Raw genomic sequence first — 27,943 nt, 5'->3', positions numbered from 1 at the left:
AGTTCGGCTGTTCTCCCATGACAGTCCTCCATTTTCCCATAATGCACCAGCAGGGCCAATGCCTGGTGGGCTTTACCCAGTCCCTACTCAGGCGAAGCTCCTCTTGATCTCTGGGGACATTTGCCTGAGCAAGGACTCCAGCATCTGCTGCATTTGCTGGTATGTCTCTAATAGACATGGAGGAAACCCAGTGCCATTATGAGGGTTCAGATCAGTGGGACTCAGCTGGATTGGAACCACCTCTGGGTTAGAAACTCCTAAATCCAGCCATGAGCTTCGGCAAACCCCAAACTAGCCCTGGCTACCTCATCTCTTGTTCTCCATGATTGGCTTGTAAGACCCTATCCTCCTCCAGTCTGTGGCTCCCTGCGGCTCCCTGGCCCAGTGCCTGGTGATTGTCTCCTGCTGCCAGCAGTGATGCAGAGCCGGGAGCCCAGACACAGTGATTAACATCCCCACTGGCCATTGGCATTGACAGCACCTTACACTACTGTCCCTTTGCCCACTGGTGCCAGCTGAGCCCAACCTGCACCATCGCATTTCATACCCACACTGCACTGGTACAACGTTCATGATGCCAATGAACTGAGCCCAGAATTGTGCACGTGGGCTGTAGAATTCAGCAGCCAGGCTCTCCTGTATTCCCCGAACTCATCAACTCCACCTCCTCCCATTTCTCAGCTTATAATAAATCACTTCTTCCTCTGTCTCTACCACCTCCCCTCAGTCTCTCTCTCTTGTATTAACAACTCCCTGGAGTGCTGAGGATAAAGATTGTGAGCTGCTCAAGTATTAAGTGCCATAGATAGATTCTAATCTCACACTGACAGTCTCTCTTCCAGGCCTGCTCCAGATCTCAAGCTTGTTTACAACTCCACAGATGTCAGCGCAAGTGTACCTGATTTACACCTGGTGCAGGTGAGAGAGGAATCAGGCCCCTTCATAGAATCATAGAATATCAGGGTTGGAAGGGACTTCAGGAGGTCATCTAGTCCAACCCCCTGCTCAAAGCAGAACCAATCCCCAGCTAAATCATCCCAGCCAGGGCTTTGTCAAGCCTGACCTTAAAAATATCTAAGGAAGGAGATTCCACCACCTCCCTAGGTAACGCATTGCAGTGCTTCACCACCCTCCTAGTGAAAAAGTTTTTCCTAATATCCAACCTAAACCTCCCCCACAGCAACTTGAGACCATTACTCCTTGTTCTGTCATCTGGAACCACTGAGAACAGTCTAGATCCATCCTCTATGGAACCCCCTTTCAGATGGTTGAAAGCAGCTATCAAATCCCCCCTCATTCTTCTCTTCTGCAGATTTAACAATCCCAGTTCCCTCAGCCTCTCCTCATAAGTCATGTGTTCCAGTCCCCTAATCATTTTTGTTGCTGGACGTTTTCCAATTTTTTCACATCCTTCTTGTAGTGTGGGGCCCAAAACTGGACACAGTACTTCAGATGAGGCTTCACCAATGTTGGATAGAGGGGAACGATCACGTCCCTCAATCTGCTAGCAATGCCCCTACTTATACATCCCAAAATGCCATTGGCCTTCTTGGCAACAAGGGCACACTGCTGACTCATATCCAGCTTCTTGTCCACTGTCCTTGTTCTTGTCCCCTAGGTCCTTTTCTGCAGAACTGCTGCCGAGCCATTCGGTCCCTAGTCTGTAGTGGTGCATGGGATTCTTCCATCCTAAGCGCAGGACTCTGCACTTGTCCTTCTTGAACCTCATCAGATTTCTTTTGGCCCAATCCTCTAATTTGTCTAGGTCCCTCTGTATCCTATCCCTCCCTTCCAGTGTATCTACCTCCCCTCCCAGTTTAGTGTCCTCTGCAAACTTACTGAGGGTGCAATCCATGCCATCCTCCAGATCATAAATGAAGTTATTGAACAACACCGGCCCAAGGACCGATCCTTGGGGCACTCCACTTGATACCGGCTGCCAACTAGACATGGAGCCATTGATCACTACCAGTTGAGCCTGACAATCTAACCAGCTTTCTATCCACCTTATAGTCCATTCATCCAGAATATTGCTTCTAAAGACCTTAAAGTTTGGTGTTTTCACTGACCACACTGGCCCTTCAGCAGGGGTGCCGGAACAGGGGGGGGGCCACACGACCTGGCCCGTCCACTTTTCATCATGGGCCCAGCTCCCTGCCTCTCCTTTTCACTCCCCGAGGCCCTGCGTCCAGCCAGACTGGAAGCTGGAGCCCAGCCTGGATAAGAGTGGCCCAGGAAGCCTGGGCAGCTGTGGACACTCCACCTGCCTGGGATGTGGGAGCCCAAGAGCAGCTTCCAGCCCATGACCCCGGTAGAGGGTACTTCCCCACCTGGCTCCGACTTCCAGATTGACTGGGAGGGTGGAGCCTCAGGGATAAGGGGTGGGGCAGGGCCACAGAGGGGGTGGGGCCTCACCCCCAAAAAGACTTTTAGGAAGGATCCATCACGCCTGCCTTCCAGCCTGCCTTGAGGTTTTGAAACACAGTTTTTGCTTTTCCGATGCTGGGCTTTCCTTCAGATGTGCAATCACCCTTATTGCGAATGATGCTCCCCAGATAAGTCCATCTCATAACGGCTTTCAAGGCTTCCCCTTCCCAGTAGGAAAAGTCATTGCTAGGTACGTTGATTTTCATAACATCCATCTCTGGTTTATTAAGCCCTCTTTACCAGTGATGATAAGACCTGTTTGACCCTGTTCGCAAAGACTGAATTTGCCAACAAGCCCTGGAGGGTACAGTTGCGCCCGTTTCTGACCCTGCTACTCACACCCCCTGCCAGACCACTGCTGGCCCTTCCCCTGACATGCCACCTGGCCCCCAGACAAGGCCCCCCGTTGGCAATTCAGGTGCTGTGTTATCTGAGAACTTGCCCCACCTGCTCTGTGATCTGGTGAAGCACGTTCTGTGATCAGGCTGCTAAACCAGAGCACCCCGTGAGCAGCTAATGCTCAAAGGTCAAATGTTACCCAGAACTAAGGTTGGTATGATATTGCAGTGCCACCCTTACTTCCGCAGTTCTGCACTGCTGGTGGCAGTGACGCTGCCTTTTCCCTCCGGCCCCCCAGCTCTGAAGACAGTGCCTGCCACCAGCAGCAGTGCAGAAGTAAGGATGGCAATGGGGCACTAGTAAGTCTTCTGTGAAAAGTGCTATTAATAAAGTTTCTTCATGCCCCACCCCCCAGTATTAAACAGTAACTACTTTTTAAAAAATAACTTTTCTGCTTATAACAATAATTCAATAAAAATGTGTTTTAGCCAATGTGACGAAGTGGGACTATTCTTAATGTTTCCTCTGAATACTGTAGGGGTGCCTCAGTTTCCCTTATGCATTTCTTAAGTCTCTAGGGGGTGGGATAAGGGGGTGTGATTGTTGCAGAGCAAAGGGCCAGTATACATAAATGGCCGACACTCTGTCTCCTGGCAACTGATGGCCTGGGCCCTTCCCCCCTGCAAGGTGAGAGCTAAAGGGTGGGAGAACAAAGGAATCAGGTGACCTCCTGGCCCGGAAAAGGGACAAAGCCCAGAGGAGGAGGGGCTGGAGAGTGAGTGAGTTGAGGGCTGGCTGGGGATGTGGAGTGAAATGCAGACGTGGTTGTCTGGCTCACTGCCCCCCAAAATGGACCCGGCGGAGGGGTCCTGTTCTCTGTACCTACAAGCTCTGTTTTAGATCATGTTCCTGTCATCTAATAAACCTCTGTTTTACTGGCTGGCTAAGAGTCATGTCTGACTGCGGAGCTGGGGGGTAGGACCCTCTGGCTTCCCCAGGACCCCGCCTGGGCAGACTTGCTGTGGGAAGCGCACGGAGGGGCAGAGGATGCTGAATGCTCCAAGTTCAGACCCAGGAAGGTGGAAGTTGTGTGAGCTTCTTGCCCTGAAGACAGCCTTCTCACAGAGAGGAGACTTCACCAGAGTCCTGCCTGGCTTCATAGGGAGCAGTCCCAGAGCATCGCCCGGGGACTCCGTGACAGTCTTAATTTAAAAGCGGTGAGAAAAGGTAAATTCATTTTAAACAACAGGGTTATAAAATTGTCATTTAAATAGTGTTACATATTAAAAATGAGTTTTTAATTTTTAATGGGGGGGGTCATACTCAGAGGCTTACTGTCTGAAAGGAGTCGCCAGTTCAAAAAGTTTGAGAACCATTGATCTAAGTTGTATTTCCCTAGTTAGCTTATGAGAAGGTCATGCGAGACAGTATGAAATGCCATGCTAAAGACAAGATATACCACGTCTATCACTTCCCCCATATCCACAAGGCTTGTTACCCTGTCAAAGAAAGCTATTAGGTTGGTTTGACATGGTCTGTTCATGACAAATCCATGCTGACTGTTACTTATCATCTTATTATCTTCTAGGTGCTTGCAAGTTGATTGCTTAATTATTTGCTCCATTATCTTTCCGGGTACAGAAGTTAAGCTGACTGGTCTGTAATTCCCCGGGTTGTCCTTATTTCCCTTTTTATAGATGGGCACTATATTTGCCCTCTTCCAGTCCTCTGGAATCTCTCCCGTCTTCCATGTCTTTTCGAAGATAATTGCTAATAGCTCAGATATCTCCTCAGGCAGCTGCTTGAATATTTTAGGAGGTATTTCATCAGGACTTGCCAACTTGAAGACATCTAATTTGTAAGTAATCTTTAACTTGGTCTTTCCCGGTTTTAGCCCCAGATCTACCTCATTTTCACTGGTGTTCGTTATAGTAGACATCTGACCGCTACTAACCTTTTTGGTGAAAACTGAAACAAAAAAGTCATTTAGCACTTCTGCTATTTCCACGTTTGCTGTTATTATCTTTGCCCCCTCAGAAGGTTCGGTGGTGACCTGATCACAGTCTGTAAGTGTCTACACGAGGAAAGATTTCTGATAGCAGAAGGCTGTTTACTGTAGCCAAAAAAAGGCAGAACAAGATGGAATAGATGGAATTGATTTAGTTGGGGATTGGTCCTGCTTTGAGCAGGGGGTTAGACTAGATGACCTCCTGACAACCCTTCCAACACTGATATTCTATGATTCTATGGAAGCTGAAGCCAGACAAATTCTGGCCTTGACTACATGGGGAAATAGATTGGTATACTCTGCAATAGCTCTTCAGAAATAGTTCCCCCACAGATACTTCTTTCTGGAATAAAATCACTTTTATTCCTCAGATAAGTCAAGTTAGAATCATTCCCGACTAGCTGAATTCTACTGTTGTCAGCCGGCGGGCATGTGTGTGTTCTCTCCATATGCCGTCCCAGCTCTGTGTAGGTAGCTGGCCCAGCAGACCTTGAGTGTCCTACCCAGAAAGACCACAGACGTGGTTCGGTGGCGAAGGTGCTCGGCCAGGTTAGTTGTCGATGAGGCACGGTCCTAGCACCCTGGCTCTGTGGTCATGGGTATGCTACCACATGTATGTCCATGAAAATGGTACCTGCTCAGTCAGCGGTGGAACTTTCTGCTGACCCCTCGGCTGGACAAAGGTGCCCCACTATAATTTCTGTTTTATACGTTGATACAAACAAGTTACATATCATGTTCCTGATATGGTTAGTTACCAGCCCTTCACTTTGTACGTGCTGGTTCGAACAAAACATCTCCATGCAAAATTCTGTCCTCCTGTCCTTGTCTGGGGTGGGGGCGGGGGCGGGGGCGGTGTGGTCCTGTACCTCTCCAAGGAATGGGTTTATGCCATGCCTCTCTGTTGGGGTGTACCTGTCCTAGCCTTCTGGAAGGTGTTTCCATGAATACCTCATACTTCTTAGGTGGGCCTGTGTTCTTCCCAAGTTCCTCTGCTGGACAATGAACTTGTAGGCAAACGTCTGCTTCATGACAACATCTGCCTTCTGCTCATAGCCTGGCTTTTGCTGACTTTGGTTCAGGCCTCAGGTCTTGCGCCGTGGCCAGTGCTCCCGGCTCCCTGCTGCATCTACCAGCCTAGCTATTATCAATTAGTTATTCCAGAAGAGCTGTGCAATCACAACCCGGTTTGCCAGCTTTGCACAATGGGCCATTTCAGTTCAGCAAAGAGAAGGGGATGGGTAGCGAGCCAAACTGGGTGGGGAAATCACTGATTCATTGCATGCAGCCAGCAAAGTTTCTTCCTCATTGCACAGAGCTGACTTTCCCCAGCCTTTGTAGAACTGGGTCAGAGAGCCCGGGGTGTACAGAGATGCAGCTCCCACTGAAATCACTAGTGCCTTCTCTGTGCTGGGAGGGTAGGCACCAAAATATCTGCACCTGGTCTACTCTAGTACTTCCACCTGTGCTTCCACCAGCACACTAGCACTTAACCATTGCGAGGGAAGGGGGAATAAAATCGTCCAGTGCAGACAAAGCCTCCAGGCTACTAGTTTTCCTTAGTATCATTTGTACGGCATTGATTTCATCATGTATTTCATTTCCAGACCAGTCAGCTTTCTTTTAAAACAACAATGTAATTTTATAACCCATGTGGTTACAGAAAACGCTGGACATTATGATTCACTACTGGCTCAAATATAAACAAAACCCAGATTTAATTACTTGTCAGATTGCATGATTTGTTTAAGACCATCTGCTGAATTTGGGGGGGCTGATTCATGATAGATGAGCATCTGTGGTTAGCCATGTGGTTTGTATTACAGGAGCACACAGAAGTTCTAACGGAGATGAGCCACCCCCCCTTTGTGCCAGGTGCTGCAGAGACATCATCAGAACATAAGTGTGACAGCAAGCTTACAGTCTAAAAAGACAAGCCAGACTGAGGGTGGGAGGAAGGTGGGGAGCCGAGATACTGGGCAATTAAGAGCTCAGCTCCCCTTAGAGCACCAGAATAAATGGCCAGGGCTTCCCAACAGAGCTCTGAATGCTGCACATGTGAAAGACCAAAGTGGGAGCCGAGCTGTTCTGAAGCTCCAGTCCCAGCTGTGGGTCCTGGAGGGGAGGCCTGGCCCCATGTCAAACAGAGCATATGGGGTAAACCCAAGAACGGAAGTAAGAGCTCTGGTATCACAGGCCAGCGTTTTAACCCCAAAGCTCAAGGAAGAGGCTGTGGCTTGGAGTCTCTGCACGCAAATGATGCCATAATGTCATCAATATTTTAATTCCTAGAGTTGTGCTCCTCGAGTCTGACATAACATGGCTCCAGAGTTTCACAGAGTGATTCCTCTCCTCTGGACTCTTTCCCATTTCTGCACATTCTTCCTAAATGGTGGTGCCCATAACTGGAAGCCGCGCTCCAGCTGGGGCCTCACCAGTGCCGAGCAGAGCGGGACAATGACCTCTTGTGTTTTACATGCCACACTCCTGTTAACACACCCTGGTATCATATTAGCCTTTTGTGCAGCTGCATCACACTGATGACTCCTGTGCAGTTTGTGGTCCATCATAACCCCCCAGATCCTTTCCAGCCGTGTGACCACCTAGCCAGTTATTCCCCAGTTTGTAGTTGTACATGTGGTTTTTTTCCTTCCTCACTGAAGTACTTTGCACTGTCTTTATTGAATTTCACCTTGTTGATTTCAGACCAATTCTCCAATTTGTCAAGGTCCTTTTGAGTTCTATCCCTGTCTTCCAAAGTGATTGCAACCCTTCCTAGCTTGGTGTCTGCAAATTTTATAAGCCTACTCTCCACTCAATTATCCAAGTCATTAATGAAAATATTGAATAGTACCGGACCCAGGATTGACCCCTGTGAGACCCCATTAGATACACCCTCCCAATTTGGCAGCAAACCATTGATATCCACTCTTTGAGTATGGTCTTTCAACCAGTTGTTCACCCACCTTACAGTAAATTCATCTGGACCACATTTCCCTAGGTTGCTTATGAGAATGTCATGCGGAACTGTGTCAAAAGTCATTCTAAAATCAAGCTGTATCATATCTACTACGTCCCCCATCCACTAGGTCACTAACCCTGTCACAGAAGGAAATTAAGTTGGTTTTGCATGATTGTTCTCAACAAATTCATGCTGACTATTCCTCATAACCCTATTCTCCTTCAGGTGCTTACAAATTGTTTGTTTTAATAATTTGCTCCAGTAACTTTCCAGGTACTGAAATTAGACTGACTGGTCTATAATTCCCCAGGTACTCCTTGTTCCCCTTCTTAAAGATAGGTACTATGTTTGTCCTTCTCCAGTTTTCCAGGACCTCTCCTGTCCTCCAGCAGTTCTCAAAGAAAATTGCTAATAGCTTCAAAATTGCTTCAGCTATTTCCTTAAGTATCCTAGGTTGAATTTCACCAGGCCCTGTTGAGTTGAATACATCTAACTTATCTAAATATTCTTAAACCTGTTCTTTCCCTACTTTGGCCCATGTTCCTTCCTCCCGGTTCTCAATTTTTATTGTGTTGAGTATCTGGTCACCATTAACCGTTTTAGTGAAGACTGAAGCAAAATAGGCATTACACACCTTAGCTTTCTTGATGTCATCTGTTATTAGCTCTCCGTCCCCACTAAGTAGCGGACCTACGGTTTCCTTCATCTTTCTCTTGCTTGTAATGTATGTGTGATGTTGCACTCCAAAGTCAGCTCCCAGACTACTGCACTGGGCAGCACAGCCTGGGCAGGAGGTGACCAGGCCTCTGAGGAGAGAGAAGTGGTTCGGGACTATTTAGAAAAGCTGGACGAGCACAAGTCCATGTGGCCGGATGCGTTGCATTGGAGAGTGCTAAAGGAGTTGGCGGATGTGATTGCAGAGCCATTGGCCATTATCTTTGAAAACTCATGGTGATCGGGGGAAATCCTGGATGACTGGAAAAAGGCTAGAAGGAAATTAAGTTGGTTTTGCATGATTGTTCTCAACAAATTCATGCTGACTATTCCTCATAACCCTATTATGAGGCCATCTTTAAAAAAGGGAAGAAGGAGGATCTGGGGAACTACAGGCCGGTCAACCTCACCTAAGTCCCCGGAAAAATCATGGAGGAGGTCCTCAAGGAATCAATTCTGAAGCACTTAGAGGAGAGGAAAGTGATCAGGAACAGCCAGCATGGATTCACCAAGGGCAAGTCATGCCTGACTAATCTAATTGCCTTCTATGACGAGATAACTGGCTCTGTGGATGAGGGGAAAGCAGTGGACGTGTTATTCCTTGACTTTAGCAAAGCTTTTGACATGGTCTCCCACAGTATTCTTGCCAGCAAGTTAAAGAAGTATGGGCTGGATGAATGGACTATTAGGTGGATAGAAAGTTGGCTAGATTGTCAGGCTCAACGGGTAGTGATCAATGGCTCCATGTCTAGTTGGAAGCCGGTATCAAGTGGAGTGCCCCAAGGGTCGGTCCTGGGGCCGGTGTTGTTCAATATCTTCATAAATGATCTAGAGGATGGTGTGGATTGCGCCCTCAGCAAGTTTGCAGATGACACTAAACTGGGAGGAGTGGTAGATACGCTGGAGGGTAGGGTTAGGATACAGAGGGCCCTAGACAAATTAGAGGATTGGGCCAAAAGAAATCTGATGAGGTTCAACAAGGACAAGTGCAGAGTCCTGCACTTAGGATGGAAGAATCCAATGCACCGCTACAGGCTAGGGACCGAGTGGCTAGGCAGCAGTTCTGCAGAAAAGGACCTAGGGGTTACAGTGGACAAGAAGCTGGATATGAGTCAACAGTGTGCCCTTGTTGCCAAGAAGGCCAATGGCATTTTGGGCTGTATAAGTAGGGGCATTGCCAGCAGATTGAGGGACGTGATCGTTCCCCTCTCTTCGACATTGGTGTGGCCTCATCTGGAGTACTGTGTCCAGTTTTGGGCCCCACACTACAAGAAGGGTGTGGAAAAATTGGAAAACATCCAGTGGAGGGCAACAAAAATGATTAGGGGACTGGAACACATGACTTATGAGGAGAGGCTGAGGGAACTGGGATTGTTTAGTCTGCAGACGAGAAGAATGAGGGGGGATTTGATAGCTGCTTTCAACTACCTGAAAGGGGGTTCCAAAGAGGATGGATCTAGACTGTTCTCAGTGGTAGCAGATGACAGAACAAGGAGTACTGGTCTCAAGTTGCAGTGGGGGAGGTTTAGGTTGGATATTAGAAAAACTTTTTCACTAGAAGGGTGGTGAAGCACTGCAATGCGTTGCCTAGGGAGGTGGTGGAATCTCCTCCCTTTGAAGTTTTTAAGGTCAGGCTTGACAAAGCCCTGGCTGGGATGATTTAGCTGGGGATTGGTCCTGCTTTGAGTAGGGGGTTGGACTAGATGACCTCCTGAGGTCCCTTCCAACCCTGATATTCTATGATTCTATTATATGCTTTATGAAAATATGCTTATGAATCTGAATATGATGTAACTAGAATATGCTTTATGCAAAAGGTCTCTTGTAAGGTATCATTACAAAGTTTATAATCTACTGAGTGTGCTCATCCCATTTGTTTGTGTGTGTTATTTCTAGGTCTGGAGTTAGGAGAATAAGACATAAACTTGTATCACTGATGTAAACATATTAAGTGGAAGCCATTACGGGTGCTTCAGAATCAATGACCTGCCAATGGTTCTGTTTACTTGCAAACCTTCTTGTGCATGTGCGGGCCAGCCTAGGAAGAATGGAGGCTGGGGTCTCACAGGACATGTGACCATGTCACCTGATACTGGAATCCATCTTAAATCTGGTACTTTTCCATTTAGAAGGAGGGGTTAGGACCCACAAAGATTCCTACCTTGTGCCAAAGCTATAAAAGCGTGTGGAGCTGGACAAAGAGGGTGGCCAGTCATGAGAAAGCCCCTGTTTACCACCTAAGATGTCTGCTGGAACTAACAAGGACTGTACCAGGGGAAAGGATTGTGCCCAGGCTAGGAAGGAGTCTAGTCTGTGAAAGAAGCTTATTGGAACATCTCTGAGAGTGAGATATTACCTGTAAACAGTTTCTTAATGTATTAGACTTAGACTTGCGTGTTTTCTTTTATTTTGCTTTATGACTTACTTTGTTCTGTCTGTTATTACTTGAAACCACTTAAATCCTACTTTTTATAATTAACAAAAATCACTTTTGTTTATTAATTAATACCCAGAGTAAGTGATTAATCCCTGGGGGAGCAAACAGCTATGCATATCTCTCTATCAGTGTTATAGAGGGTGGACAATTTATGAATTTACCCTGTATAAGCTTTATACAGAGTAAAATGGATTTATCTGGGGTTTGGATCCCATTGGGAGCTGGGTGTCTGGGTGCTGGAGACAGGTAACCTGCTGAGCAGTTTTCACTTAAAGCCTGCAGCTTTGGGGGCGTAGTCCAGACCGTGGGTCTGTGTTGTACCAGGCTAGCGTGTCTGGCTCAACAAGACAGGGTTCTGGAAGTCCCAGGCTGGCAGGGAAAACAGGCTGAGGTATTTTCAACACATCAGGTGACAGTCCCCAGGGGATCTCTGTGACTGAACCCGTCAGGGTATGTACGTTAATAAACTCTTCTTATTGCTTTTAATGTTCCTGATCAGGTGTAACTCATTTTGTTTTACTGTTCTTCCTAGCTTTCCTTTGCATCGGGAGAGTTTGCAGTTGTGCCATTAATATTGTCTCTTTGAGGAACTGCCAGGTCTCCTGAACTCCTTTTTCCTTTAGATTTTCTTCCCATAGGATTTTACCTAACAGTCCTCTGAGTTTATCAGTCTGCTTTTTTGAAGTCCGTTATCCTTATTCTGCTGCTCTGACTCCTTCCTTTCCTTAGGATCATTAAGTCTATCATTTCATCATTGCTGTCACCCAGACTGCCTTTCACCTTCAGATTCCCTGCCAATTCCTCCCTATTAGACAGAATCAACTCTATCATGTCTGTCCCCCTGGTTACATCCTCTACTGTCTGGAACAAAAAGTTGTCCCTGATACGTTCCAAGAACATATTGGAAATGTTGTGTTTTGCCATATAACTTTCCCAACAGGTGTCTGGGTAGTTAAAGCCCCACATTATTACCAGGCCCTGTGTTTTGGGTATTTCAGTCTTTTGCAATTTGTCAACATCTTTTCTGAAGTGCAGCCACCAGAACTAGTCCCAGTCTCCAGGGTTCTTTTCATTTACACTGGGACTGATGTCTCGCTAGCTGGCATTTCTCTGTTTGTTTCTCTGTCCGTGGCTTGCTAACTTCTGAAACCCACATCCAATCCATTCCCAAATGCCAGGGAATGTTTGAGGGAGCAGTAGGAAGAGCCCTATTGATTTTGGAGATAATCAGAAACCTGGAAATGCCAGATTTCCACTAACGTCAGCCCCAGAGTTTCTGTTTGCTGCTGCTGCCAGAGGAACATCTCTGGCACACCCTGCTGCTTCCTAAAGAGATGAGAGGCATCAGCTTACAGATAAGCTGTTACCAGCAGGACAGTGGGGTGGGAGGAGGTATTGTTTCATATTCTCTGTGTGTATATAAAGTCTGCTGCAGTTTCCACGGTAAACATCTGATGAAGTGAGCTGTAGCTCACGAAAGCTCATGCTCAAATAAATTGGTTGGTCTCTAAGGTGCCACAAGTCCTCCTCTTCTTTTTGCGAATGCAGACTAACACGGCTGTTACTCTGAAACCTACAGGGTCCTTGCTTCCTTGTTTCCGTAGGCTGAGCCGTATACCCAGCCACCCCCCACACTCCACTCTGGTCAGCTCTTTGCCAGCCCATGCCCTCCTTGCCCTCTATTCCAGCCAGTTCCCCCTCCCCTCAGCTGGGACCCTTTTGGGGGCCCCCAGAAAAATAATTACCCAAGCAGAAACCCACCGCAGGGTGGAGGAAGCCTGGAGCCCTGGCAGAAGACACAGAGTGGGCAGGGGAAGCCCCAGCACCCTGACCCTCGTACCCGACAGAAGTGCTGGGCAGGCAGGCGGGGTGAGGGAAGCCCCAGCGTGGCTGTGGCCCCAGGACTGCAGGAGCTTTCGTTCCCTGCCACGGCCTCAGGGCTCTGGGAGCTCTCACTCCACACTGTGGCCCTGGTGGTGGGGGGCGGAGTGTCTCCAGTTTTGGGGCTGGGGTGGAGGGCGGGGGGGCAGAAAGGAGCAAGGGTCACAGGGTCCTAGAACCTGGGCTCCAGGCCGAGCCCAGACTTCTACACTGCAATTAAACAGCCCTTTAGCCTGCACCATGTGAGCCCAAGTCAGCTGGCCTGGGGAAAGCTGGGGTGTCTAATTGCAGCATAGACATACCCAAAAGCTACTGATGAAAATTTGTCTATATAAGAGTCCAGGAGGGGCTGGGGGAGGGGCGAGATGTTAATTAGTATTAGTTATTCTGCACCCATTTCCTTGCCTTAAATTTTCTTCACGGTAATGTCCTTCTCCCACCTCCCAAGCATTTCAGCACACTAGACTTAGCAGAGACTGGGCCTGATCCTGAATGGAGCCGACTACTCGCAATTTGAGCTGAACGAATAGTTGTTTTTTCAGTTTGGTGTCTGAACAGACAAATCCGAAAAAGAAAATTTGGTTTGTTTATAACCGGGTCTGAATTTGTGGGGGGTTTCTCGCCAAGTCAAAAAACTGGAGAAATTTGGTTTGGGTGACTGTTTGTTCGGATCAGCATTTTGAAACACATTTCAAATCCTAAAAATATTTTTGACATTTTTCCATTTAAAAATGTCATTTTTGATTTGACACTTAGTTTCAAACTGCACAACACCTTCAAAAGATGATCCAGGGAAGTTCCATTCCTAAGTCTGCTAGGCTCCAAAAATCATGGAGTGAATAAAGACTCTAGATTTATGGGTCATTTCAACAATCTGTAACCCAGGAACTCTTCTTTTTCCTATGACTTTGGAGGTATTGATTGCCCACTTCACCTTGAATGTTCTCTTGCAACGTGTGTTAACTCCTTAACTGTTCCACCTTTGTATTAGCTGTGACGTTCTAGGTGCCATTCCCAGACCTGAAGAAGAGCTCTCTGTAAACTCAGACCTTGTCACTTTCAGCAGCAGAAGTTATGGCTTCAGCCACCTTGTGTCTCTCATATCCTGGGACCAACCCAGCAAGCGCAACACTCCAAACAAGTTTCAAAAATGTCATTTCACAATTGTTCATCTCAGGTTGTTTTGTCTAAATGAAAAGTTTTGACATTTCCAAAATGTTTGTTCTCAGTTTTTTCTGTGAAACTGTTCCCCAAACTCAACCTGAATTGATGTCCCAAAAAGTGCATTTTTTGGTTAATTTATTTTTTGCCAAAAAAAGCTTCCTCTAGCCATACACACAGTTCTTCCTGGAGTTAATGAAAACTGCCAGCGCTCAGCTGCACCCAGGACTGGACCTCACACTTGTAGCAGTGAATCTTGTTAACAATCATGCTCTGGCAGTGTAGTAAGGTGGGTAGGCTCCACCGGCCTCCTGGCAAACAGGGTTAAACATCTTGTCCTAGGCAGAGCCGCATCTTCTGCAGTGATTACAGAGAGATTCAGCTAGCAGATCATTCAGAGCAAGCCTATGTGACCAGTAGGCGGGTATGCTGGCGGACTGAAGAGACAGGAGCCAGTGCGTCTTCTCTGGGAATAGAAACATTAGCAGGAAAGGGACTCAAGGAGCTTGCCACGACTGAAGTGAGATGGCGTCCTCATCATGTTCCTGGTTTGGACTGGGAGGAAACCTGAGGGCTTGCCTGGGCCACAGTGAAATTTCTTGGGGCAGAATTCGCCCCCTGGTAGAGAGACAGCATAAGGTCTATGTCCCACATCTGTCCAAAGGGCTGAAGTGGGACATATGTGGGGCATACACCTCGTGGAATTGAAGTGCAGTGGGGACAGTTTTCATCCTTCATTTGCATGCTCCTTTTGGGGGGGGGGGGGGTGTTTCCTTCTCAGGCCGAGTTAGTTTCTCAGTATTGATCACCAAGTTTCCTTTTTTCGCGTACTTCACCCACTTGTGAAATTTACAAGAATATCTTTATGTCCCCATATCTCTGGGGAAGTTCCCAGCTAAACCACACCTTCTTCCTCTTCTGCCCTCTATATCATGCTCCTCCATCAGCTACAAGGAACCAGTCAACACTGAGACACTCAAAGAGAGAGACAGAGATCAGTCCTCCAGGAAGTAGGAAGGGCCAGCGGCACGCATCACACAGGTATTGTGCTCAGAGCTCATTTGCAGCTGGCAATATCAAGCTGGCACTTGGGGTTGGGAGTTCCTGATCAGCAGACATTGCTGATTTACGAGGCAGCCTCGCCTGCAGTGGAGGCATATAGAAATACATGGCATGCTGTTTTAGAAGAACTTTGTAATAGATGGTGCAAACCATATTTGGGGCTTTGAACTCAGGTACAGCTTGATTCTCAGAGGTGCTGAGCTGAAATCATTGGGAGCTGCAAGCACTCAGCATCTCTGACAAATATTTGTTTTTAAAGACTAGCTGGCATGCAATATCTATCAATCCTTGATTGATCAATTGATCTAGAGGGCGATCCAGCTGGCTTGCTTGCTTTCACAATACGTTCTCACCTAGATACAGATTTATTTCTCTTCTCACCATAGTATCAAAAGAGCAAGCATATCAATTCACCCTATTATTACAGCAAATAAGCACGTTATCTTCATTTAAAGTCTTGCCGGTATTCCTGTTTCCGGGTGTTCTGTCACCAGTTCCCTGTCTTTATTGCGACAAGGACAGATTCAGCGGTGGCATAAGGGGACACACGCCTGACTGATTTCAGTGGCCTGTATGTTAGGAGACAGTCTCTCTTTCTCCATGGCTGGCTGTAGGTGCACAGGGTGCAAGGGTGAAACATCTTTGTTTTTTTCCCCTCTTAGGTTTCATAAGCGAGAAGCAGCTATGGCAGCCGTTCCTGATGTACAGGAGGAGTTGATGGAGTTCTGCAGGTAACCCTGGATTTACTGACTCCCCATGTTCTAGGGTCTCAGAGCTGGGGATTCTTGCTGGAGTTTCACCGTGAAATTCACCCCAATGCAAAGAAACAGCACGAGGCCTAGGTACTGCTTAAGGCCAGCTTCAGCCCAAACCAGCATAGCAATGCCCGCAAATCTTTGTCGAGTTAAGTCTCCTTAGCTTACGATAAGTGTAAATGCCTTCGCCACTCGTCCTGAATCTGTAACTGCTGTAGAATCTCTTCTTTGGGGAATAACTGGCTTTGTTTGTTTGTCCCTCGCTTACAGTGTGAACGATGAACAGTTCTACGAAGTCGACCACCGCTACTTGGGGAAGGTAAGGATCGGTGTCTCAGTCCAACAGCCCTTCCTGGGGATTTTATACCCTGGTGAAAGAGGGGTCAGGCCCCAGTTAGCTCCCACGTGATAGTGGGATAGTGTCCTCCTTGGGCCTAGGGGCCATGGAATGTCTGGCCCAGTGAAACTGCATGACTGAGTGAATGCAGAGAGCAGGGCTATAGCAAAAGCATGTCCAGCAGCAGCTGGCATTCACTACCTGCTGTTAGCGTCCCCTCACCATTCAGCCCCCACCCTCCAGGGGAAAGCGAAGGAGGCTGGCTTGCAATCAGTGGTGGTGCTGGCTAGGCAGGTGGCAAGTGGCCAGGATTGCTGGGGGATGGTTTGCTCCAGTCTCCCTGGATCCATCAATCTAGAAGACACCTTGAGGGACACGGGCAGACGCTTCTCCTGTCACCTGCTGGGGGGAAGTAGGGGCAGGGGATTCGCGGCTCACACTGGCACATTGGCATCAGTGGAGTCATGTTTCACCCATGGGTGCTCTCAGCACAGAACAGGCACTGACAGGAGCCCTGGGGTGGATCTGAGAGGAGATTCCTACCGCTGGCCCGCCTCATGGAGGGGGAAGAACCTGGCTCGGCCTTGGCGGCTGCTGAGGCTAAAGCAGCTCTTACGGGAGGGTGGGGCAGCAGCTTGTTTCACAGGGCTTTCCTTGCCCACAGAGCTCCAACCAAGGCTCGAGCCCCTGCTCCCTGTCCCAGAGCTGCTCAGCCTGCAGCCTGGGCATCCAGTTGCAGTTCACAGAGCAGACCTCTCCCAAGGTCTTCCGCAGATCCGTGGTGCTGGTGATCGCCACAGAGAAGATGAAGAAGGCATTGAAAGCAAGACCATTCACGGACGATGATTTGACGGGCATCTTCGATACTGTCTTCGGTACGGCCCCAGGGGATCCCTGGAGCTAAGTGACCCCATCCAAGGGTTGGGGCTGAGGGGGGACACACAAGGGGCTTTGGAGCCCCACTAATGCCAGCTCTGTGCGTCGGGGGGCAAGTCTCGAGCTAGAGAGCTACCAAAGGCATTTACATGACACCAGATTGTCTAAGGCTCAGATCCTCAAAGGTATTGAAATCAATGCGAGTTAGGTGCCTCATAGCTTTGAGGCCCTGGGCCTGAACATCTCACAATCTTTAATGCCTTTATCCCACAGCACCCCTGTGGGGCTGGGCTATTCTCCACATTCTACACTTGGGGAAACTGAGGCACGATGGACAAAGTGACATGCCCATGGTCACACAGGAAGTCAATGGCAGAGCAGGGAACTGAACCCAGGTCTGCTAAGGTCTAGGCTAGTGCCCGAACCATGGGACCTGTCCAAGTGCATTCCCCTCACTCAGCCTTAAGTTTCGCCACCAATGCAATGGAGGTGATTATCAAGTGTTTTGAGATCGATGGTTGAGAACGGCAGAGTCTGATTGTTACCAGTTCATTCCCCCTGCATCCCAGCAGGAGCACCGGGTGTATGAGACTGGTTCCTGGAAGGGTGAGAGGTCAAGTCCCTTGGATAGGGAAGGGGTGGCCAATATGACCCTTTGCTCCAGTCAGGGAAAGGCACCCATCACTGTGGGTCACAGGCAGCTCTTCAGTCCCCAGCAGCTACCAGGCTCTAAATACTTTAACTGAGTGTTGCCGCAAATTCACAGCTGCCAGGAACTCCGCAGTGAGAACAAAGGCAGGACTCCAACCCCTGACCCCACAGCACAGGCCCTGCCACTAAGGAAAAGGGGGAATCCCCATTAGCTGTTAGCTGTACGGGGCCTATGACACCCATCTTGGCAATGTTGATTAAATCACAAACACACCGATCAGTTCCTTGCACTCTGAGTCACTCTGGGGACCACGTGCAGGAGAGGCGAGCATGGGCTCAGAGAATGTGAATAGATATTAACCCTTGTTCGCATTCTTGTTTTCAGAGACCATCTCGTTCGAGAGTCACAATGTCACCCACACGGTGGATTCCATCTACCGCTACTTCAGATCCATCTCTTACGAAATTCGGGACACTGACCAGAAGTGCTTCAAGCTGGAGGCTCCCGCCCAGCTGGTGGCGATGCATTTGCAAGGCCCCAGCATCAGACACCAAGGTAAGGTCTGGACAATACCCGAGCATCAGCCCAAACCTTCACCCAAAATGCTAGCCTAACCTTTGACTTTCCCCCAATGAAGGACCCGAATCCCTGGCATTCTCCCATGCACTCTGCTCCTCTGTTTTTGGGCTACATTATTTCTAATCTGGGTGATACCAGAAACCCTCTGAGAAACCTGATCTGATGAAGTTTCCAGGCTGGATCAGTTTTAACAGCTCTGGTTTCCAATCTCAACTGGCCCTGAGAACATCCAGGCCAATCACAGAGATAGCCAGGCCATGCCAATCTCTTATTAAAGGCCAGGGTGGTCCCCCAGGCAATCCCAAGAGAGGGCCCTTCCTCTGTGTTGAACTCCTTGCTCCTCACATCTGCCAAAGCAGCTGGTCTGAATCCTGTACTCAGGTCCCTGATTTCCACCTGGGGCCGCTGGACTGGAGAATCTGAGCTTTCGTATGTTCCAAGCCCCCAGTGAGACACCGGGGGAACCCTGGGGGCGTACACACTGAATGGCTTTGGCCCAGGACATTGTGAACACATGGCAAGGCAGCCTGTGGAGTGGCTCCCCTAGTTAGCTCCCGGCGCTGGCTGCATCTCTCCCCGCAGAATGCAGACAGCCGTTCTTTGTGCCGTTGCTGATTCTGTATTTCCCCATCTTGCAGTGAAGTTAAACATGGCTCTCTATAGACCGAAAAGCGGCACAAGCAACCAGAGCTCCATGAGGTTTCCGGTCGCTCTGGGCATCAAGGGGAGAAGTCTCTACCTGTCCTGTGTGCAAAATGGCCAGCAGCCGGTGCTGCAACTGGAGGTAAGGGGGCGGGGGTGTTCCAGGCTCTGGCATCTGCTTTGCCACTCGCTTTCTGAGAAACCAAGAGCCGCCCACTCAGGAAGTAAAGTGGGTTTCTGCTCGGAGGAGGGTTTGTGGTCTCCATGGGCGTTCTCTCTTTGTCACGCCAAGGCCCCAGCAAAGTTGCCAGCCCTATAAACCACCGCTGGGCCCTGCAAGCTGAGTGGGGATCCGTCTGCCTCATGCGCCAGCCCCAGCGATAAAGCTTGCAAAGCCAGAGTTTAGTAAATCGTTCTGTGGATGATGCATGAGCCAGGCTCGATTCCAGCTCCTGCAGGGCTAATGGGCTACTCTACTCCTGCTAGCAGATCGGACTGGGACTCACCCTGGCTCTGATCAGGCCCCCACATGTTGTGGGATCACCCAGTACCTGAACCCATCACTTCCACTTCTCCCTTCCCCCTGGGTGAGAACTAGTATAATTCCAGGCTGCTTGGGGGATATTCCCAGCCTCCAGCAGCACTGGATTTCTGTGGATGCAAACCCCAGAGCTCCCTGCCCAGTCCTCCTCCCCAGGCAATCTAAGCAGCAGTGTAGGGCAATGGGTAGCACAATGGAGTGGGAACCAAGAGAGCTCTTCCTGATAGACCCGGTTAGAAAGAGAGGCCTGGCATAGCTCTCTCCTCTGGCCTCTCTTTCTAACCGGGCTGCCCTTTGTGCCACAGGAGGCCGATATCCTGAAGGATGTTGACGGAGCCGAGCTGGAGCGCTTCATCTTCTACAAGGTAGAAAACGAGAGCACGGCCCAGTTCGAGTCAGCCGCCCACCGCGGCTGGTACATCTGCACCTCTCCCCAGAACAACCAGCCCGTTGGCATCACCAACCGGCTTGGGGAAGTGTTCATCACCAACTACTTCCTCACCCAGTCCAAGCACTGAGCGCACATCCCAAACCGGCAGTTACTGGTTTCAGCAGAATCTTTGTATGTACTAAGTACATGGGGGAATGGTTGTATTTCTGAGTGAGCCCTGGCTCATGGCTCAGAACGTGACTGTAACACATCTCTAACATGTATGTATTGTGTCTTTCTGTTTGCTTTGTGCCCTGCCCTATCCTAGAGCATGGGCCAGTGGGTCTGATCCAGCTCCAGCATCTAGAATTAACCTCTTACTGGCGTGAGAGCTCTATATTAGAGCCCTCTTTATTAGAGGCTTATCTTAGTGGTTGTCTCTTCTCTCCCACCTTCCACAGCTTCGGTGACCAAGCTAAGGCCGATGGCCCCTGGCTTGTGGATCGGCCCCTGGCTTGTGGATCTCCCCCAGACCCACTTTAACCTCTCCTTTCTCATAAGCTGTATCAGCCCAACCATGCAGATTTGCGTTGCAGGATCATTGTATATTAATTTCATGTAAATTATCTGTGTTGTACCTGGAGGGCCTCATTAATTATTATTGTTCATATCACACCATCAGGCCCTGATTCTGCAAACTCTCAGGCCCAGCTCCACAAAGATATGTAGGCTCCTAACTCCCACTGGCAGTTCAGTGCCTAAATACCTTTGCGGAGCCTGGCCTTAGAGACTTGGGTAAAGTTACTCAATTACTCAGCAGGACCCAGCTGCATTAGGAATTTGTCCCCTGTGCCCTATGGAAACCAGACCTTTGCCCATGAGTTTAAAGTAGCAAGACTAAGGCTTGCAAGCCACATGTGGCTTTTTATTGTGTCTTTTCAGCTTATGATATTAAAACACTGTGGGATTTAATTATTAACCAATCTAAATTATTAACCAATCAGGATGTTTTTTACTATGTAAGTAACTGATTGTAGTTCAGAAAAGAATAATACTTGGTCAGTCATTTTGCTGTGAGACTAATATACACATACATTAAATAATATAAATATTAGAGACGGAGGAATGGCCATCATCGTGCAGCGTGATTTTTTTTTCTGTAAACATGCTATTGTGTTGTTTTAATTCAAAATTAAATTGCTCTAACTATTTCACTGTTGGTAACTTCTGTTAACATGTTAATTATAAATGAGGGTATTTTTGGAATTTATTTATTGACCAATTTAATATTGCTGGCCTGATTTTTAATAAACAAATCTGTATTGGTGATCACATTGTTCTGCTTGTAACTTTTGTTGCCTGTGTGCATGGCAGTCAACAAATTGGGTCGGACCGGAAGTCAAAGAAAATCCTGTTTCCCAGCTATTTTCATAGAATCATAGAAACATAGACTATCAGGGTTGGAAGGGAACTCAGGAGGTCATCTAGTCCAACCCCCTGCTCAAAGCAGGACCAATCCCCAACTAAATCATCCCAGCCAGGGCTTTGTCAAGCCTGACCTTAAAAACCTCTAAGGAAGGAGATTCCACCCCCTCCCTAGGTAACGCATTCCAGTGTTTCACCACCCTCCTAGTGAAATAGAGTTTCCTAATATCCAACCTAGACCTCCCCTGATGCAACTTGAGACCATTGCTCCTTGTTCTGTCATCTGCCACCACTAAGAACAGCTGAACTCCATCCTCTTTGGAACCCCCTTTCAGGTAGTTGAAAGCAGCTATCAAATCCCCCCTCACTCTTCTCTTCTGCAGACTAAATAACTCCAGTTCCCGCAGCCTCTCCTCATAAGTCATGTGTTCCAGACCTCTAATCATTTTTGTTGCCCTTCGCTGGACTCTCTCCAATTTGTCCACATCCCTTCTGTAGTGGGGGGACCAAAACTGGATGCAATACTCCAGGTGTAGCCTCACCAGTGTCGAATAGAGGGGAACGGTCACTTCCCTCGATCTGCTGGCAATGCCCCTACTAATACAGCCCAATATGCCGAATGAAGGATTTGCCACATTTCATGGGGTTCTAGCGTTTGCTCATTGCGAGTGTTTGGACAGTTGTCAAAATGCTCCTGGAAGATGAATTTGGGGGAATTTTAGCACTGATGGATTCCACAGCCAAAAATCCCTACTGAAAAATTCATTATTGGCTATTTGTTACTTTTCTGTTTTAAAAGGTTCCGTCATCCAACCAGGGTGTCGAAACAATTCGATGTGATTTGGATAAACAACCACTCTCAAGAGCTGAAAATCATCTGTCCAAACTATACTGATGCATCTCAGATCAATTTGTAGAAATCAGCATCGGTTCCTGAACGATTCACTAACCAAAAGGGGATACCTGCGTGTCAGGCACTGGCTAAGCGCCCTATGTCACTGCGGAGTGACTGGTACGTAAAGAAAATAATAGCCTACTACTACTGGGAGCTAATGAAGCTACTCCTTTAGTTCCAGTATGTGACAGACCCAGAGCAGCGGGGTGCAGGAGTCTGGTCCAAGGCAAATACACTGGCCACTGGATGAATAGTTTCCTGTTCCCTGAGTGACCGGAGCAGGGGCCGCACTAGAGCAATCAAGAACCTGCTAGAACCAATTAAGACAGGCGAGCTAATTACGACATCTGGAGCCAATTAAGATCATACTAGAATCAGTTATGGCAGGCAGACTAATCAGGACACCTGGTTTAGAAAGGACCTCCCATCAGTTAGGGGAGGGTGTGCAAGGAGCAGGGAGTGAGGAGGCATGCTGCTGGAGGACTGAGGAGTACAAGCGTGATCAGGCTTCAGGCGGAAGATCCTGCGGTGAGGATAAAGAAGGTGTTGGGAGGAGGCCATGGGGAAGTAGCCCAGGGAGTTGTAGCTGTCACGCAGCTGATACAAGAGACACTGTAGACAGTTGCAATCCACAGGGCCCTGGGCTGGAACCTGGAGTAGAGGGCGGGTTCCCCTCAACTCCCTATTTGAGACAAGAGGAGGTGACCTGGACTGTGGGTCCCACCAAAGGGGAAGGTCCCTGGCCTATCCCCTGACCCACTAGGTGGGTCAGCAGAGACTGCGGGGATTGTTCTCCTCCCTTTCCCCATGCTGGCCAGCGATGAGGTTAGCTGAGTGAACTAACAAAAGTGGCCAAACTGAGGGCGGCTGTGAATCTCTGAGGCGAGCAAATCCGCCAATAAGCGCAGGACCCACCAAGACAGAGGAGGAACTTTGTCACAAATGCTAAAAGCTCGTGCTTTTGGCATTGCTTGTCTCCGGTTTGGTCCCCACTGATGAACTGTGGGAAGGACATTGCATGAATAGCCCGAGTGATAAGCAGGTTTGTGGCGGGTTGCCTCCCTTTAAGATGCCATCTGATCTGCTGGGATACCACTGAGCCCGCCTGTTCTGCCCGCCTGGGCACCTTTTTACCTGGCTTGCTGAGCCAGGCTATTAAGCCTCCTCCAGCGCACACACAGGCACATGGAGATCAGCTCTGGGAAGACTCCTCTTAAGGGACTCGCCCCAGCACTCTGGTGTCCACCTCCCTTGGAGTGAAGACCCAAAGGTATATTGTGAAATCCGACTCCTTCCTCAATGTGGAGGAAGGTATGCACAGTCTCTTCCCCCCACCCCACCCCCCAATTATGACTTGCACAAACAGTATATATAATATATATATAACAGTATATATAATATAACAGGGGTTATATTATAAACAAGAAATAAATTTATTAACTACAAACAGTGAATTTGAAGTGGTTAAAGAGAGAGCAAACAGAACGAAGCAGATTACTAAGCAAATAAAACAAAACATGCAAACTAAGCTTGTTTCACTACAGAAATTGGTTACAAATAGCGATTTCTCACCCTTAGATATTATTACAGGCAGATTACAGAAAGTCTTGAAGGGCAGCTGCACTGGTCCGCAGCTTGAGACCTCAGGTATTATTACTCACAAGCTAGAGGCTCTTCCAGCTTGGGTTCAACCCTTCTCCCCACAGTTCAGTGCTTCCTTCCAGGTGTTTTTCACTGTCTCTTTGGGTGGGGAGGCAGAGGAGAACCATGATGTCACTCCCCTGCCCTATATAGCTCTTGTGTAAGGCAGGAACCCTTTCTCTTCCAGTGGAAAAACACTGGCATTCCAAAAGGAAAGGAGGGGTGTCCAGTACCAGGTGACTCGGACCCATGTCTCTGCAGGGCTGTGGCAGCCATTGCTCATAGGCTGAAGACTGAGCTCTTTTACAGACCATTGTCTTTACTAATGGGCTATTAAGCACTGTCTGGCTTTCTCATTGTTGTACCTGAAGGGCTAGTTGGGGGTGACACCCAAAGTAACCCATTTGAAATACAGATACAAAGTCAATATTCCTAACTTCAGATACAGAAATGATATATGCATACAAATTGGATAATCACATTCAGTAAATCATAACCTTTCCAATGATACCTTACATGAGCAGTACATCTCAGTTATGTCATATCCATATCATAAGCATATTTCCATAAAGAATATGGTGTGTAACATCACAATGTTCTCAAACCTGACCTTTTCCCTGCTAGAAGCAGAACTGGGTCCATTCATTTCCCCTCCATCTCACACCCTCTCCCCTGCCACTTCAGACTGGCTCCGCTGCCAGCATTATGTTCCGTTGCTGGCAACTAGATGGGGCACTCCCCCATCCCCGCATCACCTCAATTCCAGGGCAGCCATCTAAAAGATTACACTCCCACCCCCACGTCAGCTCCAGCACCATCCCTTTGACAATCAGCGGACTGAGGGCTCTATGCTGGCTGCATCATGTGCTGGGGAGGAATCCACCTGGAACACGGCACGAGAGATCCCCAAAGGGGGAGCTACCTCTAGAAACCTGGCCATGCTCCCAGACCTGCCCCCTACCTGAACCACACATGCAAGCAGTGTGCAGAGGGGCCAGCTCAGGGGGCTTCCCACCCCCTCCAACAGTGGGAGGCTTTGCACCCAGGCCTGTCACAGGGTGACTGGTCCCTTAAGGGCAGGTGGGTCCAGGTAGAGTCAGGCAATGTGAGTTCAGTGTGCAGGTGCTGGGTGGTGCTGGTGAACTGTGCTATCGTGGAGGTCAGATGAGATCACCCTTCTGGGCTTAACCTCTCTGACTCTGAGCGAGGTCAGTGTAATCCACAAACTCGGTGACACCGGGCTGTGTTCTGAGAAAAGCGGTTGCATAGACACAACAGTGTGTCGTAACAGGCAAACTCTTCTTTCTGTCGGAATTGGGGGTTCCAGGAACGTCACTGTTTCAAACTGTATAAACTGAAAACAGCCCCCCAGGGAGAGATCCCTAGTAAGTTTCGCCTTGCAGATAAAGGCAGAACATCCCATGGCTGGGACACAAAGGTAGAAAAATTCAAATTGGAACTAAGGTGCAATTTTTTTTTAAGAGTGAGGGTGACTGGCCCTGGAACAAACTACCAAGGGAAGAGAGTTCCGATAGTGGACAGCTTTTTAATCTAGCAGAAAAAGGCATAAATAGATCCCAGGGCTCGAAGTTGAAGCTCGACAAATTCAGACTAGAAATACCTCATAGATTTGTAATTATCCACTGCCATGGATGTGGTGAATTCACAGTCTAGTGATGTCTTCAAAACAAGACTGGAAGCCAGGCTCTAACTACAGTTTATTTGTCTGGCTGCAGAAATCACTGGGCCAGGTTCTCTGGTCTGGGTTACTCAGTGGGGCAGCCCACAATGACCCCCTCTGGCCCGGACTACATTTCCATTTACACTAGGGCTGCGTAAAAAGGCCTGAGTGCAAACAAGCATAATGAGTTTATAGCTATTCTTCAGGAGCAGGGATGAAATGATCCGTTAGGAATAATATTCCCTGCGCTGTCGGGCAATTCTGTTCCCTGAAAAGCTAGTGTGCCCGTACTCATGGAGCTCTCCTCCTCGGGAAATTCTCAAGTGGATGCGTCTGGTCAGTACCAACCAGTAGATGGGCAGGAACAGGTGCTGAGTGACACAAAAGGATTCCAAGGGCCTTTCCTGGCTAAGCAATCTGCTTGGGCAAACAACAGGCAGCAGGGGAGCTGGGCTCACTTCCCAGTGCGACCACTCCGCTCTGTATGGGCAAGTCACTCCTCCCCACCCACCCTGTTGTCTCTTTAGACTTTAAGTTCTCCCAACTATCCCTTGCTATTTGTCTGCACAGCACCTAGCACAATGGGACTGCAATCTTCATCAGCATTGTATTTGTTCTCTTGGCCAAAATAACACCCCCACAGCTGGCTTCTCCTCTCTTGAACACCAGCTGCATGCCACGCACCATTGACATTTGTAGGGTCACTCCTGGTTTACACTGGTGTAAGCGACAGCAGGTCTGGGACCAACAGAGTTAAAAAGCAATGGGCTTCCATGTGTTGGGGAATCCACACTAGTCATTAGCATCTCAGACCCCAGAGATCATCTAGTCCAGTGCCCTGCACTCAAGGCAGGACTAAGTAATATCATGTATCACCACACTGAGAGGATGGGTTTCTATCTCCCTCTAGTGTAGAAGAGGTTTATGATTCTGCTATTGCTCTCAGCTAAGGGGCATAGTAGACCTTAAACATATATCAGAGTGGTAGCCGTGTTAGTCTGTATCAGCAAAAAAAAATGAGGCTTACTTGTGGCACCTTAGAGACTAACAAATGTATTTGGGCATAAGCTTTCATGGGCTAAAACCCACTTCATCGGATGCATGCTGTGGAAAATACAGTAGGAAGAGATATATACACAGAGAACATGAAACAATGGGTGTTGCCATACCAACTATAAAGAGACCAATCAGTTAAGGTGGGCTATTATCAGCAGGAGAGAAAAAAACTTTTGTAGTGATAATCAGGATGGCCCATTTCAAAGAGTTGACAAGAAGGTGTGAGTCACAGTACGGGGGGGGGGGGGGGGACTTAGCATGGGGAAATAGGTCTCCCATTGTACCTCAGCAGAAGACATCACAGAGCAACCTCAGCAATGCAATATGGGATGTCCAACTAGGCAGAGAATGAAGAAACTGATTTCCAGAGCTGTTGGAAAACCTATAGTTGTTTTTGTACCTAATCAAGGTGAAAAGTCGAAATATCAAAATTTTGGACCCAGCAGAAAGTTTCAAAAAATGTCAGTTCTCAAACGTTGAAACATTTTGTTTCAGTCTAGTTTACTACTAATCTGTGTTCCTCTGAGCTGCCGCAGTGCGTCATGGGAGTTGGCATTAGAGTGCCTCATACCCCCTTTTTTCCCTATGGGCTGGGCTCTCCATCTGACTATATCTCCCATGAGGCACCATGGGGACATGACTCCCATGAGGCACCACATTCATTCAACCAGAGATCACAGTGCACAATGGGAGATGTAGTCCAGTCAGGGAGCCTGGCACACAGAGCAGAATATGGGTGTGAGATAAGAAAACTTACCATGGGCTCTGACTCCATGGGTGCTCTTTGAGCCTCACGGAAAAAAATTAGTGAGTGCTTAGCACCCACCTCCTCCCCTCCCTGCAAGCGCCTCCCGCCTGCCAGTGGCCCCACTGATCAACTCCTCCCTCTCCCTCCCAGTGCTTCCCGCCCACCACGATCAGCTGTTCTGCGGCTTGCAGGAGGTGCTGGGAGGGAGTGGGAGGAGCAGGGACAGTGTGAGCTCCAGGAAAGGGGTGGAAGTAGGTGGGAAGAGGTGGGGCGGGTGTGCAGCAGGGCAGGGTGGGATCTTGGGGAAAGTGGTGGAGTGAGGGCGGGGCCTGGGACGGAGCAGGGGCAGGAAGAGGTGGGGCAGGGGTGTGGTCTTAGGGGAAGGGGAGGCGTGGTGCAGAGTGGGGGTTGAGCACCCTCGGGGCAAGGAAGAAGCTGGCACCTGTGCAACCTACAACTCCCATGAGTCACCGTAGCGGCGCCGGCGAATATGCATATGACAATCAGGGTCCAGACACCCTAAGGGGAGAACAGTGGGTCTGAATGCCAAAGAATAACCAGCTGATTCAATTGCTTATTGAATCACAGTTAAAACTTCAACTTTGTACACACATGCATACATTCATAACCACAGCCTGTACACTGACCTCCTAATGACCATCAATTTCAGAACCTCATCAGTGAAAGCTTGTAATGTTCTGAAATTGATGGTCATTAGGAGATCTGAATACAGGCTGTGGTTATAGAATCATAG

At 48.5% G+C, this 27,943-nt stretch overlaps 1 protein-coding gene across 3 annotated transcripts; it reads left to right on the top strand.

Annotated features, from left to right (window-relative positions):
* Positions 1–3,534: 3,534 nt before the first annotated feature.
* On the top strand, positions 3,535–23,423 carry LOC125626342 (interleukin-1 beta). Of its 3 annotated transcripts, none has more exons than XM_075123439.1 (8): positions 3,535–3,993; positions 14,877–14,970; positions 15,654–15,722; positions 16,017–16,065; positions 16,748–16,958; positions 17,996–18,166; positions 18,829–18,974; positions 21,968–23,423. In XM_075123439.1, exons 3-8 carry the CDS (start codon positions 15,676–15,678, stop codon positions 22,061–22,063), a joined length of 720 nt encoding a protein of 239 aa, XP_074979540.1. In that variant the 5' UTR covers positions 3,535–3,993; positions 14,877–14,970; positions 15,654–15,675; the 3' UTR covers positions 22,064–23,423. The 3 variants fall into 3 exon arrangements, with proteins under 3 accessions (XP_074979540.1, XP_048685122.1, XP_074979539.1); XM_048829165.2 differs by lacking the exon at positions 21,968–23,423 and adding an exon at positions 19,679–21,064; XM_075123438.1 differs by lacking the exons at positions 3,535–3,993; positions 21,968–23,423 and adding exons at positions 4,395–4,624; positions 19,679–21,064.
* The last annotated feature ends 4,520 nt before the right edge of the window (positions 23,424–27,943 follow it).

Source organism: Caretta caretta, chromosome 26 (genome assembly GCF_965140235.1).
Source record: "Caretta caretta isolate rCarCar2 chromosome 26, rCarCar1.hap1, whole genome shotgun sequence".
Lineage (NCBI taxonomy): Eukaryota > Metazoa > Chordata > Testudines > Cheloniidae > Caretta > Caretta caretta.
Note: the sequence above shows the minus strand (reverse complement) of the source record. Positions and strands in the feature narration are given on the sequence as shown.

Excerpts from the sequence above, each read along its gene's own strand:
- LOC125626342 (XM_048829165.2), top strand. The coding sequence starts at position 15,676 with ATGGCAGCCGTTCCTGATGTACAGGAGGAGTTGATGGAGTTCTGCAG. Across the intron at positions 15,723-16,016 it reads GAGTTGATGGAGTTCTGCAG|TGTGAACGATGAACAGTTCT; the intron begins GTAACCCTGGAT and ends CCTCGCTTACAG. Across the intron at positions 18,975-19,678 it reads AGCCGGTGCTGCAACTGGAG|GAGGCCGATATCCTGAAGGA; the intron begins GTAAGGGGGCGG and ends TTTGTGCCACAG.